At 36.7% G+C, this 14,368-nt stretch overlaps 1 protein-coding gene across 5 annotated transcripts in view; it reads right to left on the reverse strand.

Annotated features, from left to right (window-relative positions):
- RFTN2 (raftlin family member 2) overlaps positions 1 to 12,812 on the reverse strand; it is a 35,267-nt gene extending 22,455 nt beyond the window's left edge. For 3 of the 5 annotated variants that reach the window (XM_076342300.1, XM_076342297.1, XM_076342301.1), the window contains exons 1-4: positions 10,897 to 11,346; positions 5,659 to 5,842; positions 3,466 to 3,577; positions 1,085 to 1,397 (exon numbers count right to left, since the gene is read on the reverse strand). In XM_076342300.1, the coding sequence (XP_076198415.1) occupies positions 1,085 to 1,397; positions 3,466 to 3,577; positions 5,659 to 5,842; positions 10,897 to 11,035 (748 nt within the window). In that variant the 5' untranslated portion in view covers positions 11,036 to 11,346. Of the gene's footprint in view, positions 1 to 1,084; positions 1,398 to 3,465; positions 3,578 to 5,658; positions 5,843 to 10,896; positions 11,347 to 11,494; positions 11,591 to 12,724 lie in introns of those variants that run through there. The other 2 variants (XM_076342299.1, XM_076342298.1) reach the window with 2 other exon arrangements.
- Positions 12,813 to 14,368: the final 1,556 nt, after the last annotated feature.

Raw genomic sequence — 14,368 nt, forward strand, 5'->3', positions numbered from 1 at the left:
TGTCTGGCCCATCAGGGAAGAACCTATTATGTCAAAATGCAATCTGACATGAAAGTTTCATACTGCCTGCTTTCTACACAATACTATCTTGCATTAGTTCTCATGGTTTAGATTACTTCTTCCTTCTCACCTTTTCTTCCCAACAAACCAGGAGGCCTTAGTGCTTCAGTATCAGAAGTCACTGTTTCAGGCAATCTCTCACACAGACTACGCTAAGTATCTCAGATTCTTCTACAACTAAGTTTTCTACCACAGCACCAACATTTTTCAATAATACTTTTCCTTCCTATACAACTTTTTAATGCTTGCTTTTCTCTAGTGTAAATTCATTTTGTAACAATTATCCTCTTTGATTTCATGGTCAATGCATTAAGTGATCTCTTTCAGGATGCTTCTTGAAGGCATGTTAACCAGAAAGAATCCATTATGAACGGATTTGTTTGCTGTACATTATGTGAGTTGGCTAGAAGCACGTAAAATTACAGCTCTAGCTGGAAGGGGATCTCTTTGTTGTCAGTTTTGAAACAGGCAGGAGAACTGGAATCATAACATATTCTTGGAAATCCGTTACATGTTTATGATTTAATACTAAGAGTAAGTGAAAACTATATGCATTTACAAAAAGGCTTAAAACAATTGCATCCTTCTAAAAGAAAAGACTTTTACTGCCACATATTTGTTATACACATATCAAGCAAAAAAGCTATCTGTTTGTACCACATTTAAAATCAGAATTGCACTGTGGGTGATTTTTTTGGGGTTTGTTTGGGTTTTTTTTCCTTTGTTTTTAAATTACAAACTAGATTTTTGACAGTACATTTATAATATTCTATAGAGAACTGAAATATCATTTTAATATATTACCATGGTTCACACATACATAGAGCAGAAGGAAAATATTTCTTCTGTTTCCTCAGCTGGCAACTTCTTTAGAAATACGTATGCATTTAAGGAAGACGCATCTTCCAAAAACCAGTATTTGATACAATAGAACATGCTGTTCTGTTATTTTTTTCCAACACCTTTTTAAAACAACAGCTCAATAAAATACCTTATGCTGCAATAAACAAGCAGCATTTATTACCGTCTCCTTTTCGTGGTTTAACAGGGCTGACTTCTTTTCCAAACTGGAAATCTGCATCCTGTAACAGACCGCTTTCTCCTTGCATTTCCTCCTCTATCCCACTCTCAGATGAGTGGCCACTCAGTGTCCCTTCATTCCAGTTTTTAAAGTTTTCATCAGAATTTCTTCCTCTGTGTTCCCTATTTCTTCTTCCCAGTGTTGATTCCAGCTCTGCACTTCCATCTGTGCTTGTTCCATTACAGGCTTTAGTTTGAGGAAAATGTTGCGTTACAAATCCCACAAATTTCTTTCCTCTTTTAGCAGCTTCATTAACCTGTATTTACAACAGAAATTTATCTGCAAAGTGATTTTAGAATTGCATGTAACTTTTAAAAAAAACCCCAAACACTTCTATATACATGTTCTGTTTAACTAAACTGCTGATTTTCAAGGACAAAGACACAATACTGTACTATAGGAGGGTGGCTTGTCTTTGTACACTGCCCATGTTTCAAAGTAAATGGAAGTCTTCCAGCATGTCTTTGGACTCAGGCCAAATAAGATGGCCAACACTGGTACTGACTTTAGTGTATACAAAATCTTTCATTTAGAACAAATCTGAAGTATTTTACTTCCTGTGTCGTAGTGATAAGCAGTATACTGGTGCAATAAATAGTATTGTTTCTTTAAACATGTGATACCAGTCATACTAAAATTACTAACCACTAATACTATAGAAATATCTGTTTGTCACGTGTCATGATTCATTATCCCCTGGTTCCCTCTGAGGCTACTCAGCTTCACTATTACTGAGAATAGTGAAGGAGCAGAGAAAGGACGGAGCTAGAAGCAAATGAAAACCCTCTTAACTCTGCTTTCAGCCAGTGGTGGGTCTTTTTCTCTGCACTGAAGTCTCAAAATACAACTGTAGAATATGTGCCACCTGTGGGATGTGTCTGTTCTTGGAGGGAGGTTTTTTTTTTTTTGCTGGGATAAAGAGTCCTGACATTGAGGAAGGTGATCCCACCATCTTGTGCTACAAGCTCCCCTGTGCAGTAGTCCTTCCAGGAAAATACAGAAACCCCAGCCCAGAAAGAAATTGCCTGGGAAGTACTGGATTAGTGAGGGCAGAGAGAGAAGGATGTCTACCCAGTTAACTCACAAAAACTATTTATCAAGAGAGTGAATAACACTCAAATAGCTGATGGTACTTCAATCCCTTTTTAGTACTATCTACCATCATTATGTGTGTACAGCAATGATATGATATGCCAATCCCTGTGATTATACAGAGCTGCTGCTTCTAAGACAACCAAAACAATTTTAAATGTGACAAGTAACATGCAGAAAAAGAGGTAATACGACAATCCTTCTCCTGAAATGCCACAAAGTCTTATGGGTTCAGATCTTTTTAAAAAAAAGAAAAAAGTAACTTTATGCTGGATTATTGGCTCAGTCTTTTTAAAACACTGGTAGCATTTTAAAATCAAGTTAATTTCACTTACTACTTCTGTTCCAGATTTGCTTGCAAGACTGAAGCACTGCTAATTTCAAGTGTATTTTTCCTTTAAATGTTTGTCTGGTATGCTACACAACCAACCTGGCAATACACGTATTAAATAAATGTGTAATGGAATTCCATTTTAAATTTGAAACACCTGAGAATTTCAAAACAAGCCATTTAGAAATTTTAAACAACTCTGTGATAATTTCAAAGATCATTAAAGAGCTCCAATATGCTTTTTCCTCTACTTCTTTCCTTGGCAACTAATGTAAAAGATATCACTCTAACTCTTGTAATAACAATAGTTTCCTGTTTCGGCAAGTCTCCAATTTTGCAGAGGAAGTGAAACACAAAAAGAACTAGAACTAGAGCTTGCATTCCAGTGGAAGTTTAGTTTTATTTAACTATACAATATTTTCAAAAGCTGTGCCAAGTAAATATTTAATATGATTACTGTGTATTTTGTATTTCTGTTAAAGAATGAAAAAATCTCTTAGAAATTGAATATTTTCATGTTCATTAGGAATACCTTACTTAACCCAGAACAACATGAAACTTCAGATTTTTTTATTTTTTTTTTTTAATATTAATTCCAGAAAAGCTATCATACAAGCATTTTATAAAGACTGACTGAGAGTTTGGGCCTGATTCTGCTTTCAGTGGTGTAAGCGGCCAGTCTCCCAAAGCTTTACAGGGCTCAGTACTAAGTCCTAAATTAGAAAAAGCAACTAGTGAAGAAAAATAACTCCTTTCACATCAAGAAAAGGTTTTGTAGCTTCTATAAAATAAACCAAGGTTAAAACTCAAAACTAAAAAAAAACCATCAACCACTAAATATAACTTACATGTATGGTAGAAATAAAAATCTCAGGAGAAGTTGGAAAAAACCCTCCATTACCTTTTCTAACAGTTCTTTCACTACCTCATTTGTCAGTGTTTCATACATTAAAGGACATTCCTCAATCACCAGCCTGGGGTGCCTTTGTCCTCTGGGTGCTGCATGCTTCTGGCTAGAACACAGAAAGAAAGCAGTCTTTGTCAGTAGTTTGCTGCTAACTTGAGCAAATGCTTGCATATAGAATTCTTTTCTTTTGGAATAGTTATGAATGAAATCCTGGCAATGCTTCTTCATACTTTTATTTAGAACTCAGCAGGTTTTGGTATTTGTTCTGTTTCTTACACAAAGTGGCAGGTACTGCGTATTACAACATCAGGGTAAGAATATTAATATTTAACAGGAATTTCATCTGAAGACTGTTAATAGACATCTTTCGGAAACTGAGCTTTATTGACAAACAGCCCTGCTTTTGTAATAAACAAACAAACCCAAAAATCTCTGATAATGAAAAAAATACAAATTTAAGCTATAAATTTAGCAAGCACAAAACAGATTCAGTTTTGTAGAAAACACTATGAATAGAAATGGTACCTTGACACTGTTAACATGCTGCTGTTTAGTTTTTTAACTAAAGCAGAGTTGCAGCTATTGTAGGAAATGCAGTGTAGGCAAATACTAAAACCACAATGCAGTAACAATGACTTTGGGTTAGGTAATGTTTAAATCACTCAGATCTGAGAATCCAACAAGCTGTAACTTCCATTTAAAGAATAGTATTCATCATGTTTTCTCTAAAGCCAGTTAGGTTATTACTCAGACAACAATATTTGGTGTATATCAATACTATAATAGGATTTTATTTCATGTTTCCTTCACACAATCTTTTGCTTTAGAATGAAACATCAACGAGACACATTCAAATATAACAGGTAACTTTCCAGATAGTAGTCGGAGAAGGTGTATTTGCCTATAGGAAAACCAACATAGGTACATATGCATAGGAAATGGGGAACCTACACCCAACAGTTTCACATGTAGGCTGCAGGGTCTCATCCTTCACCTATTCAAGGGCCTAAAGGTTCAAACCACAACTTCATAAGGATCCCACATCTGCAGGGATAAGGTGAATTGCGTGAGCTGCGCGCTGGCAGCGTCAGCTCTTAGAAGCCTCAGCTCCAGAGAGCAAGTATTCTGCTTTTCTTACTCAAGCATTTGCCCGCACGGACAACATTCACCTTGTTTGCAGATGAATTTATAATGGTAAGTTGTATGAGCAGCAAATACCACGGAGAACGCTTGTTTAAGCAAAGCAGTTGAGAAGCTCCCTCAAACGAACCATGTTTTACAGAAGTATTACTGCAGTGGCAGGGGGTATCTTCCAACTCACGCCCTTCCGGTCTTCCAAAAGAAAATGAAAGAACCTTTTTTGTGCATGGCACTAGGACTCAGGAGAGATGGGGAAGCATGACAGCTCTTAATGCAATAAGAAATCCACTTTTCTAGTTATTCAAGATAAGAACAAAAGGTTATCTTCTTTGCATTCAAAGGAACTAACAGTAAATTTTTTTTGGTATATTTTCTTTATGATCACATGGTGATTACAATGCAGTGAAAACAAGAGTAATAAACAAGACTATGGAGCTGGAACATAAACACAAACTCTTGACTCTCCCTCAGTGTCAAAACCAAGCTTTTGTATGCCCCCCCAATCACAGAATGATTATTTCCTTCTTGTTAAGAAGGAAAAATAAACTATTTATCTCTGACAAACTAAGTCATTCACACTTTATAGGTCATTTTCCCTGAATAATGCTCTTATGGGAAAAGTGAAGACACAAAAGTTTTGAAAAAGAAGAAAAAAAACAGACATGAAAGAATTTAAAGCAGCTTGTTACTCTCCCAGTGTTTTGTTTAATCTTGTATTTGCTGCAGGTCCATGACAGATGACACTTTATTATAAAGATGTAGTAAAAATAAAAGGGTAAACTAACAATTTATCTTCCCACAAATTATGATAAGCAACTTTGGATTTTTGTTTGGACATTTACTACAGCAAAGTAAACATTAGCCAATTGTGCTGTTAGAGTTAATTAAAAAAACATTACTAACTTGCTCACCTTTCTAGACAAGGAACAGTTAATTGGATTCTCTGAGGTGCTCATTTCAAGTTGATAACCAATTATGCATGTTGAGCAATCCACTTACAAATGGCTTAAGTAATGGACCAATATATTCAAATTATTTCACTGTTACCTTAATTTCAATCGTGAAAGTACCACTCGATACATGTGACTTGCAGGGAAATTCCTTCTACGTCCAATTGGCAGTATAATAGGATGAACAGCTCCTACAACATATCCTTTGCTGTAATATTCTTCCACCTTAGATGCTATATCCAACACAGAACTGATCTTGATAACTTCCGGATTTGAGGAAGCTAAAAGCATTGAAAGCAGAAGAGAAGCACATTATACTGTGTATGTCTATATACTTTTTGGGCAAGTTCCTTTTATATAAACCACACAAAATCTATCCCAAGGCATTTACTAAAGACAGTTCTATTTATACAAGAAAAAGCAGATTCGCAGCTGATTCAACAGTACTCAACTAGTTGAAGTACATATTTTTACAAGTTAATATGATCTATTTTTAATCTAGTTGGCAACACTTTCTGTTGGATCTAGCTTTGCCAAGCTAATTTAAGAGCTGCATCAACATCTAAACACACAATAGGTCTGAACTTAACAAAGCAACTATTTTGTCTAGCCAAAGCCTTAAACTTAGCGAAGCAGTATCCTTCAGCCCTAGTTGTGAGGTAAATTCCCGTACAATGAATTTAAGCCTAGAACAATTGGTTTGCTTTTCTTACATACTTTCTTTGGATCCCTTAGAAGTGATCTGTGGATTGTAGGCTGACATTTTAACATAGTCCCAATTCCTTTTTCCAGTAGACCTAGGTACATGTCACTTAAGTGAGCTATGTGGTGTCACTAATTTCTAAGAAGGATCCCTCTGAGTGTGTGCAAGCATTTCCAATCAATAGACAACAGCTAGGTACTGCTTAGCTATCGGGGGAAACTTGATAAAGGGAAAACTTTTTTGGAGAACCTTTTTTGAATGGCTTGATCCACAGCTTTTGCACAAAGAAAAGAAAGATTCCACACCAATCTGGTAACAGATTATATATTCTGCCACAGTAAGTCCGATGGTCAGTATTTCCTGTTCCCCTCAACTCCAACTGGAACTGTAGATGCTCTCAGAGCCTCCAAAGCAGGAAATCAATACTCATACACAGTAATCGAAGAGTAATTTTGCCAGCATATATTTGCCATCATCAAAATTTAATCCTTTGCAGATAAACTCTTACGACAAGACAGCTTGGCTTGGAATTTGGTGGTTTTTATCAATGACTCTTGCTACAAGTGATGCACTTTTTTGTGTTCTGATGGGTCCCCCTCTTTGCAAGGCTTTCAGTGCATTAAGATCCGTGTTCAACTGTATTAAAGGATGCCTCAGTTGGAATTAAGTGACCTCACAACACTGAGATACAAACATTTTAACATGCTGCTTTAAACATTCCCTTTCAAACCATACAATAAACTGAAAACATTTAAATACACTAATTCTCCTTGATTCTGTAATTTTAAAAAATGATGTAAGAGAAAAAAGAACAGATAAATGCAATGACATAAATCTCACTTGCTGCTTTGTAAATGTATTCCTTAATTTAATGTTCTTACATCCTCTTATCTACCTGCCTTATATTGTAGGTGGGGAATAGCAAGGAATTTAAGGACTTTATCAAAAACACAGCAAGTCACAAAGTCTACCTATCCTACTGGTTTAAAGTATCATAAACCAGATATATGAATCTTTAGTTTGCCTAATCATTTATTCTAATAAACTGAATTAGAATTCTGCTGGTTCATGAGTGGTGTTCTGTAAAACATCAATCTCTATACTGCTTGCCTACTATAAAATGGGGATAACACTGATTATATATATACACATACATATTATGGAGGGCTTTTTAAAAGAAAAAACAAAACAAAACCCACAAACCTGAAACTACTGTTTTATAACACTCAAATGCTTTTAAATACCAACTTTTACTAAAGGGGAAAAAGGAATGGAGGCCTACTTTGCTTGTCACTGTAAGAGCCTTAACAGCTCAGAAACACTATCAAGAGAAACCTGAATAATGTGAAACATGGGAAATGCGCTCTATCAGAACATATCACTAACATACATATTGACAGTTTATTGCTGATAACTAGCAAACTCAACCTATTAATGTAAACTCTGCCATTCTCAGTCATAGGGACAGGGCTGTTGCACTTTTTTTTTTTTAAGCAGACAGTACATCACAGCCCTCCCTTTCATAGACGGATGATATTTTGCCCTTAGTAACACCTCCATCCCATGATTCCACTCATAGTAAATCCAGGAGACATTAAATATATGTTGAAGAAATAACTCTACAGCCCACAAGCCAAAAAAGCAGGAATGTATGCAACGTGATAATCACTTCACTGATTTTGCAAATGTCAACCATTTTTCATTAAGAAAATCTCCTTCCTGATGTGCTGTCAACAGGTAGCCAAAATACTTTACAAATAACAGAACTACAGCTAACTTGCTAGCTTTATAGTAAACTTCAGATGCACGATATTGAAGATGACAACAAAACAGCTACTTCATACATATTCATACTGTTATTCAGAGTGACAAGAACTTCACAGCATGTCATCTTAGTGGGCTGATGTGAAATACCCTTGCATCAATATTCTTTCTTTTCCCTAATAGAAGAGTTGTGGAAAAGGCGTAAGCATTCTGCTTGAGTAGGAGTATTTAAACTATCCCTACTTTAGGGTTAAACTGACCTCAAAAATAACAGCTGTTTTTGTAACTGAGATATGCCTCATGATTGAGACCATAGAATTTACAATCCTTGACAGGCATTTAAAATTACAGTTCAGAGTCCACTGCTCCCTTTCCTTTGTACTATTCAATCCCACCAAAATAAAAGACTGGCCGTAATTTTCTTGTTTGGGATTCTCCTGATGCAGAAGAACCTCCACGGAACTCAAAGCTGATCTTTACAGTAGGGATGGGAGTATTTTGGGGACCAGGAAGGGAGAAGCCAAGGTACAATACACTGCTGATAACTAGCTAAGATGCACAGCAACTCCAGCCAGCAAATTTAGACTACATCATGGTTGACCTAATCTGCATCATGGCCTGGGAGAAGATCAGGGGCTCCTGAAAGTCTCCCCAGCAGGCTCATTTCGACTTCACAGAGCATAAATCTGATGAAGCAGAGATAAGGCATATTAAACTGAAATAATGTATTTATGCTTGCTATACTTTTATCTTAATGCAGGACATAGTATCCTTTATAAGATCCTACAGTAAGCTAAGTGCAGATTTTCTGTTTTACTTGGTGCCAGATCCAGTGGTAACAAGTCACTCAGGCAAACAGAAATCTCAGATGTTGGGTAGGATCCTGCTCTGGAAACCAGCAGATACAGAGTGCCATGAAGACATAACACACAGCCTGACAGCAGAGTGAAAACTAACTTTGGTCTAAAGCGATAAAAGGCTCTCATTTAGGTTTCATTTAGCCAAAGGATATTCAAGTAGCAACAAGTATGTGAGCGAGTTGATTGGGGTAGAGGGGGGGGGGGGGGGAGCCCAACATATTCCCCACAATACTTTAGCCAATCCCACGTTTCATAAACAAACAGAATCAAGAAATGTCTCCAAAACATACACCAGTTTTTTCTGTATTCATTATCTCAGCTCTAAAGAGTAGAGACCTCAATATTTTAAGGTCAAATACACACAGCTAGAACGATTCAATAGAAAGATACCTGCATTTACAAATCCACTGGCTTACAGTTAGAAACCAAACAAAGTTAAGCAACTATTAAAACTGATCTCACTGTTATTTAGCATTCATAATTTCACAGTAAGTCACTGAAGCTAAGCACTTTTAAATATCAGACTAAGCAGGAGAAAATGAATCTTTACTGCTGTAGTGATAGGTTATTAAAATAATAGAGATGCACCTTTATTTGCACTTGTTTGATGTGCTTTTTCTTAAAAGTCACAACCACCTTTACAACAAATCTTTTACACAACACTTCGAGAAACTTGTTAGTTTAAAACATAGTAAAACTATTCAGAACACAGACTATATAAGAACGCTAAATGCTCTTCAGTCTCAAAAAAAAAAGTTTTAGTATCCTTTCTATCATCAGTAGATTAGTAGGTAATTCATGTATGCATTAGGCAGCCTAGCTTTATTTCCAGTACATTACCACTACTACTTACTCAACACAAAGTTTTATTTCTTCAAAAAGAACAAGCCAGTGAGAAACTCTTCATATATGTAAGTAAACAGACCAACAAATACAGTTGGATGTTGAATACTATAACTTAATAGAATGTGGCTTCTATTATTATCTTGCAATTTTTCAATGAACACTGATATATTTTAAATAAAATTACTACTACAGTCCTGTAATTTAGAGTTAAAACTAAGCAGAGGCCAAGTTTTGTTTATGAAAAAGTTCCTGAAAATGTAACAAGACATGCACTTAACTTTCTCCCTTTATCAAACCCTTCTAGCAATTGCATTTACTTCAAATCCTTGTTATTAAGACTTGCCAGTAGATTGGGCTGTTATAAACTGCAAGTTACTACAAAGTGACTGCAAAACTGAGCTGTCTGTTCTCAGAGGGCAGCCATCTGGGCTTGTTTATGTTTTCAACTTTGTGGAACAGGGAGTTGCTCTGTTAGAGACGGGACACCCTCGGGAAGGAAGTATCCCACAGAGCACTGTCTGCCTCTAGCTACGCATACAAATTTTGTTTCATTTCGGTCACGATTTCAAAAGACCATTCAACAACTACAAGTAAAGCATTTGGAAAAAATAGTAAGATGAAACTAAGACTCTTACTAAAATAGCTACCAAGAGACTGGGGTGGGCATACGAGGGGAAGCTACTCCTGGTATACAACTAAGAAACAGACTTCCTTCTGCATAAAGTAACAAGGACAATGACAGCCTGTTTTCAGAAGTCAAGCACATTTAAAAAAAATGTTATTCAATTAATGCTCAGGCACAGTGTACTTTCTGAACCGTCACACTGAATTCAGACAGCCATTATTCAAAGTGAGTACGGATGGCAGTATGTGACTCACAGGAAACTAGGAAAATCTCTAACAGTTTTTTAGCCAGCTTCCTTAACAAGGACAGTTGTGTAATTTGGAGGGTTTGGTTGTTAAAAATACTTCAGTAGCTTCCATTGTAATTTTATCTAAGTGAGGACCTTCGTCATGATTTGCGTTTCAAAATAAGAGTCTTACGTTTTGGCTAGCTTTGATAAAAGTATCTAAGATTTACTGGAAGTCAAACAAGACAGAACTAAGTTAAATCCTATTCTTTGCTTTCTCAGAACAGTAAAGATATAACAGAAAAAGATACCTTCTAAAGTAAAATCCAGCAATACATATTCATAAGCAGAATCTGTCTTTGTTTCAACTTGTGGTCTCTTCAGTGTAGAAAAGATTTTTCCAGGGCTGCTATCATCTGGGTCTTCCAGCTTTCTCAGTCCGCACCCCATGGCAAGATCTGCAAATGATTAAATTGCAGGAAGAGGTGGGGGGAGCAGCAAGATCTGTCGCTCTCACTACAGGGGGGAAAAAAAAGGTAACCAAATAACTCCCTTCGATTTTGTTTTCTATTAGCCGTAAATCCAAATACAGAAAAAGTCCGGTTCCCACATCGAAAAGTGAAGGTACTTTCCATTCATTTTTTATATAGAAACAGTAAGCCCGTGATGTTTTCAAGCTACAGACTTGGTAAGAGTAGGCTTGATTTCGCAGCAATGTTAGAGCTGCTACAAACTAGCAGAGATTTTCCATGCCACGTCAATTTACAGCCAGCCCCCTATCAGTGCTCTCTTGCAGAGGACACCAATAGTGCTTTGTTTGTCCTTCTAGACTGGCTGGGTAGGGGGGGCGGTAGGAGGGAGAAGAACTGAAAAAGAAAGTTAGAGAGAAACTTGTCTGTAATTACTTACCTCCAGAAGTTCTACTCAACTGCAGTAGCAAGTCAGAGGGGAAAAAAGCAAGTTAGTCAGAATGAAAGAATGAGAAAAGAGCCTCAACATGGTTGGAGACGAAAATCATTTCCAGAAAGGAAGTCAGCTTCAAGAGGAAATTGCTTCTGGCATCTCAAAGGGTCGAAAAGTAAATGAAAAGCAGTTTAGTCCTTATTTTAGATTTCAAAGTTTGGTTCCTATTTCCTTTCCACAGGAACTTTCTTGCCGAGGAAAAAAAAAGTGAACATAGTATAATATATTGTCATAATGTAAAAATATGTAGTAATTTCTTGTCAAAAAAAATCAATAAGAATCTACATTGCTAAAATAGACTTACGTAATTGGTTTTGATAAACACCAAAAAGTGACACTGAAATATTCCTCATTTCAAATCGGAAAGACTTTTTCAATGTTATATATGAGTATAGTTACAAGACTTTGTTCCCCATTTTTCATGGGTATTGAACAACTGAAATCCTCTTCTCCTCTGTCAGGCTGACCTCAGTTAGTACTGCCATGGAGTTTCAACACTGTTTCCTAAGTATATTCTTCTTTAAGTACTGAAAATTTAGTATAACTTTAAGGGCTCTCATTACTCTTACAGTAACTACTGCAAGTCACTTGTAACTGTATTACACCTGATGCAGACCATGATAATGCATGGGAAAACAAAGGAACAGTGATTGATTTTCTAAGGCCCTGTTACTGCTGGGGTGGGCGGTTAGAAAATTTACCTTTTTATTTTTAGACTGCGTCTAGAGAAATTATGAGTCATCTAGAGAAAACCAGAGATTCCTAATACCATTTTGGATGAAAGGAACTGCACATTTGAATTTACAAAGCTTTTTACTTTTTTTTCACTGAAAAATATTAATCTCATTAAAAATGCCCACATTTTCTATAATCAATCACTGCAAGTTAGGCATTAACCATTTGTGGTTTTCTTCCTGTTCTACTGCAAGCAAAGTGATCTAACTTTTATTTAAGTAGCTTACCAGGAATGGTAAGTCTGCAAACTATACCCCCTTTGAAATCCACATTATAGTTTAAAGTTACTTAACTTTGAAAGAATTTAAAAATCACTGAGTGCAGAGCCTATGCAATAATTATGACTTCAATCCTACAGTCTTTAAAACAAGCTTCCAGGTGCTGAAACTAAGAGGAAAACCCTCAGTGTTGTCTTCTTGATTAAAAACTAGGAAAACATACCAAATAAGCAGAATTCTTCAGCTTCCTGCATGTCCGCTTACACAGAAATTACTCCCAAACACCTTTTTTTTTCTTCAGTAAAGGTCATCCCTGAATTGTTGCTATACCAGACATACATGTAAACTGTCCACTCAGCCTTGTGAATCCTGCAGCTTCATTCCACACAGTCCTTAAGATCCACTGTAACTGCTTGTATGAAGCCATGGCATGACTAAGATAGCTGCAAATAAAACAACTTCTTGCAGCACTAGCCCAGTTGCCAGCTGTTTGGGGTTTTTTTATTTAACTAAAGACAGCTACATTTTTAATGAGGCCAGAATATTGTATTTTGAACTCTTTGTGACAAGGCTGAAACCATATTTCAACCCTCTCACCAAGATAGGATTTTCCTTAGTATAAACAAATTCTTATGGCACCAACACAGAAACACTGTGATGGATAAAAATAATGGTCCTTATTTTGGGTAACCCCAGATTAGTTACATAGTTATAAGCTTCCAAGCTGGAAGTCAGTCAACAGTTGCCATTGCAGACTTGACTCAAAAGTCACTAGACTGAACCAGTGAAACCAAAGATCCCACATGTCAGAATAAAGAAAACAAAACAAAAACAACAAAGAACTAGCAGCATCCCTCACAGGAGTTCAAAACTGCATCAAAGCACCTGAATGACTCCAGAGAAGAACAGGATCATAACATTCCTGGATTCAAGAGCTGCTTAAGGAACTGCCTGAATAGCTATAGTATCCTGTTGCAAAGTAGATATAAACTACAAAACAGTCCATTTCCAGTGACCCAAAATGCAAAGGCTCGGGGAATTGGTATCAGAGAAGAACAGATCCCTAAAACTACACTGTGATTCACTGAGGTGTGGTAGTCACAGCAACCCCCACTGAAAAAGCATGTGACTCATTCATTGAAGCTTGATATCATTTTTAGACTTTTAAAAAGGCAAACAAAGATAGCCAAACAACGGACCGATTAATCCAAAGGAACTATGTTTCTGTGGAAGTCTTCCAGGATCCCCCTACGGTTTTTATTCTGATGAAATAGAAAAATGATACAAAGATGGCAAAAGAGTAGCAGACCAACAGGAGCATGGGTCCAGCGCTGGACTATTGACTGTCTTCTAGCAGCGCAGGATGAGAAGCAGCAGCAGTTCTGCACAGTAGTTTTGACCAGAAAGTAAGACAAGCCTTGCTATCTAGCCACGCCTTCAGGGTTGTTCCTCTCCCTTGGTCATGACGTACTTTGTTCCCTGTTGCCGGTGTCGTGGGAGGTTTGAAAACATTTGTGTGGGAAGCATTTTTGTCTTTCTTCTTACATTACTAAACTTACTGAACGTAACGACATCATCTGATGCTTGAAACTGATGTTTTGAAATAGATGTCCCTCTGTTCCTGACTTCATGGTGATCTGCTCACTATTAACGTCATTGACGTCCAAGGCAGGCTCTCTGTCTATGGTGTTGATACCAAATACAAGTGGTGTTGGCACCCCTTTTTGACAAAATTTCTCTTGCTAGAATTAGAAAGACGACACTTTGTTTTTGGAACATCTGTGATAAACCAACTGGAATACAAAGCCTATTTACAAGAATGCCTTCTCTTCTCCAAAACCAAATATGACCTGCATAAACCATTTAA

This window comes from Aptenodytes patagonicus, chromosome 6 (genome assembly GCF_965638725.1).
Source record: "Aptenodytes patagonicus chromosome 6, bAptPat1.pri.cur, whole genome shotgun sequence".
NCBI lineage: Eukaryota > Metazoa > Chordata > Aves > Sphenisciformes > Spheniscidae > Aptenodytes > Aptenodytes patagonicus.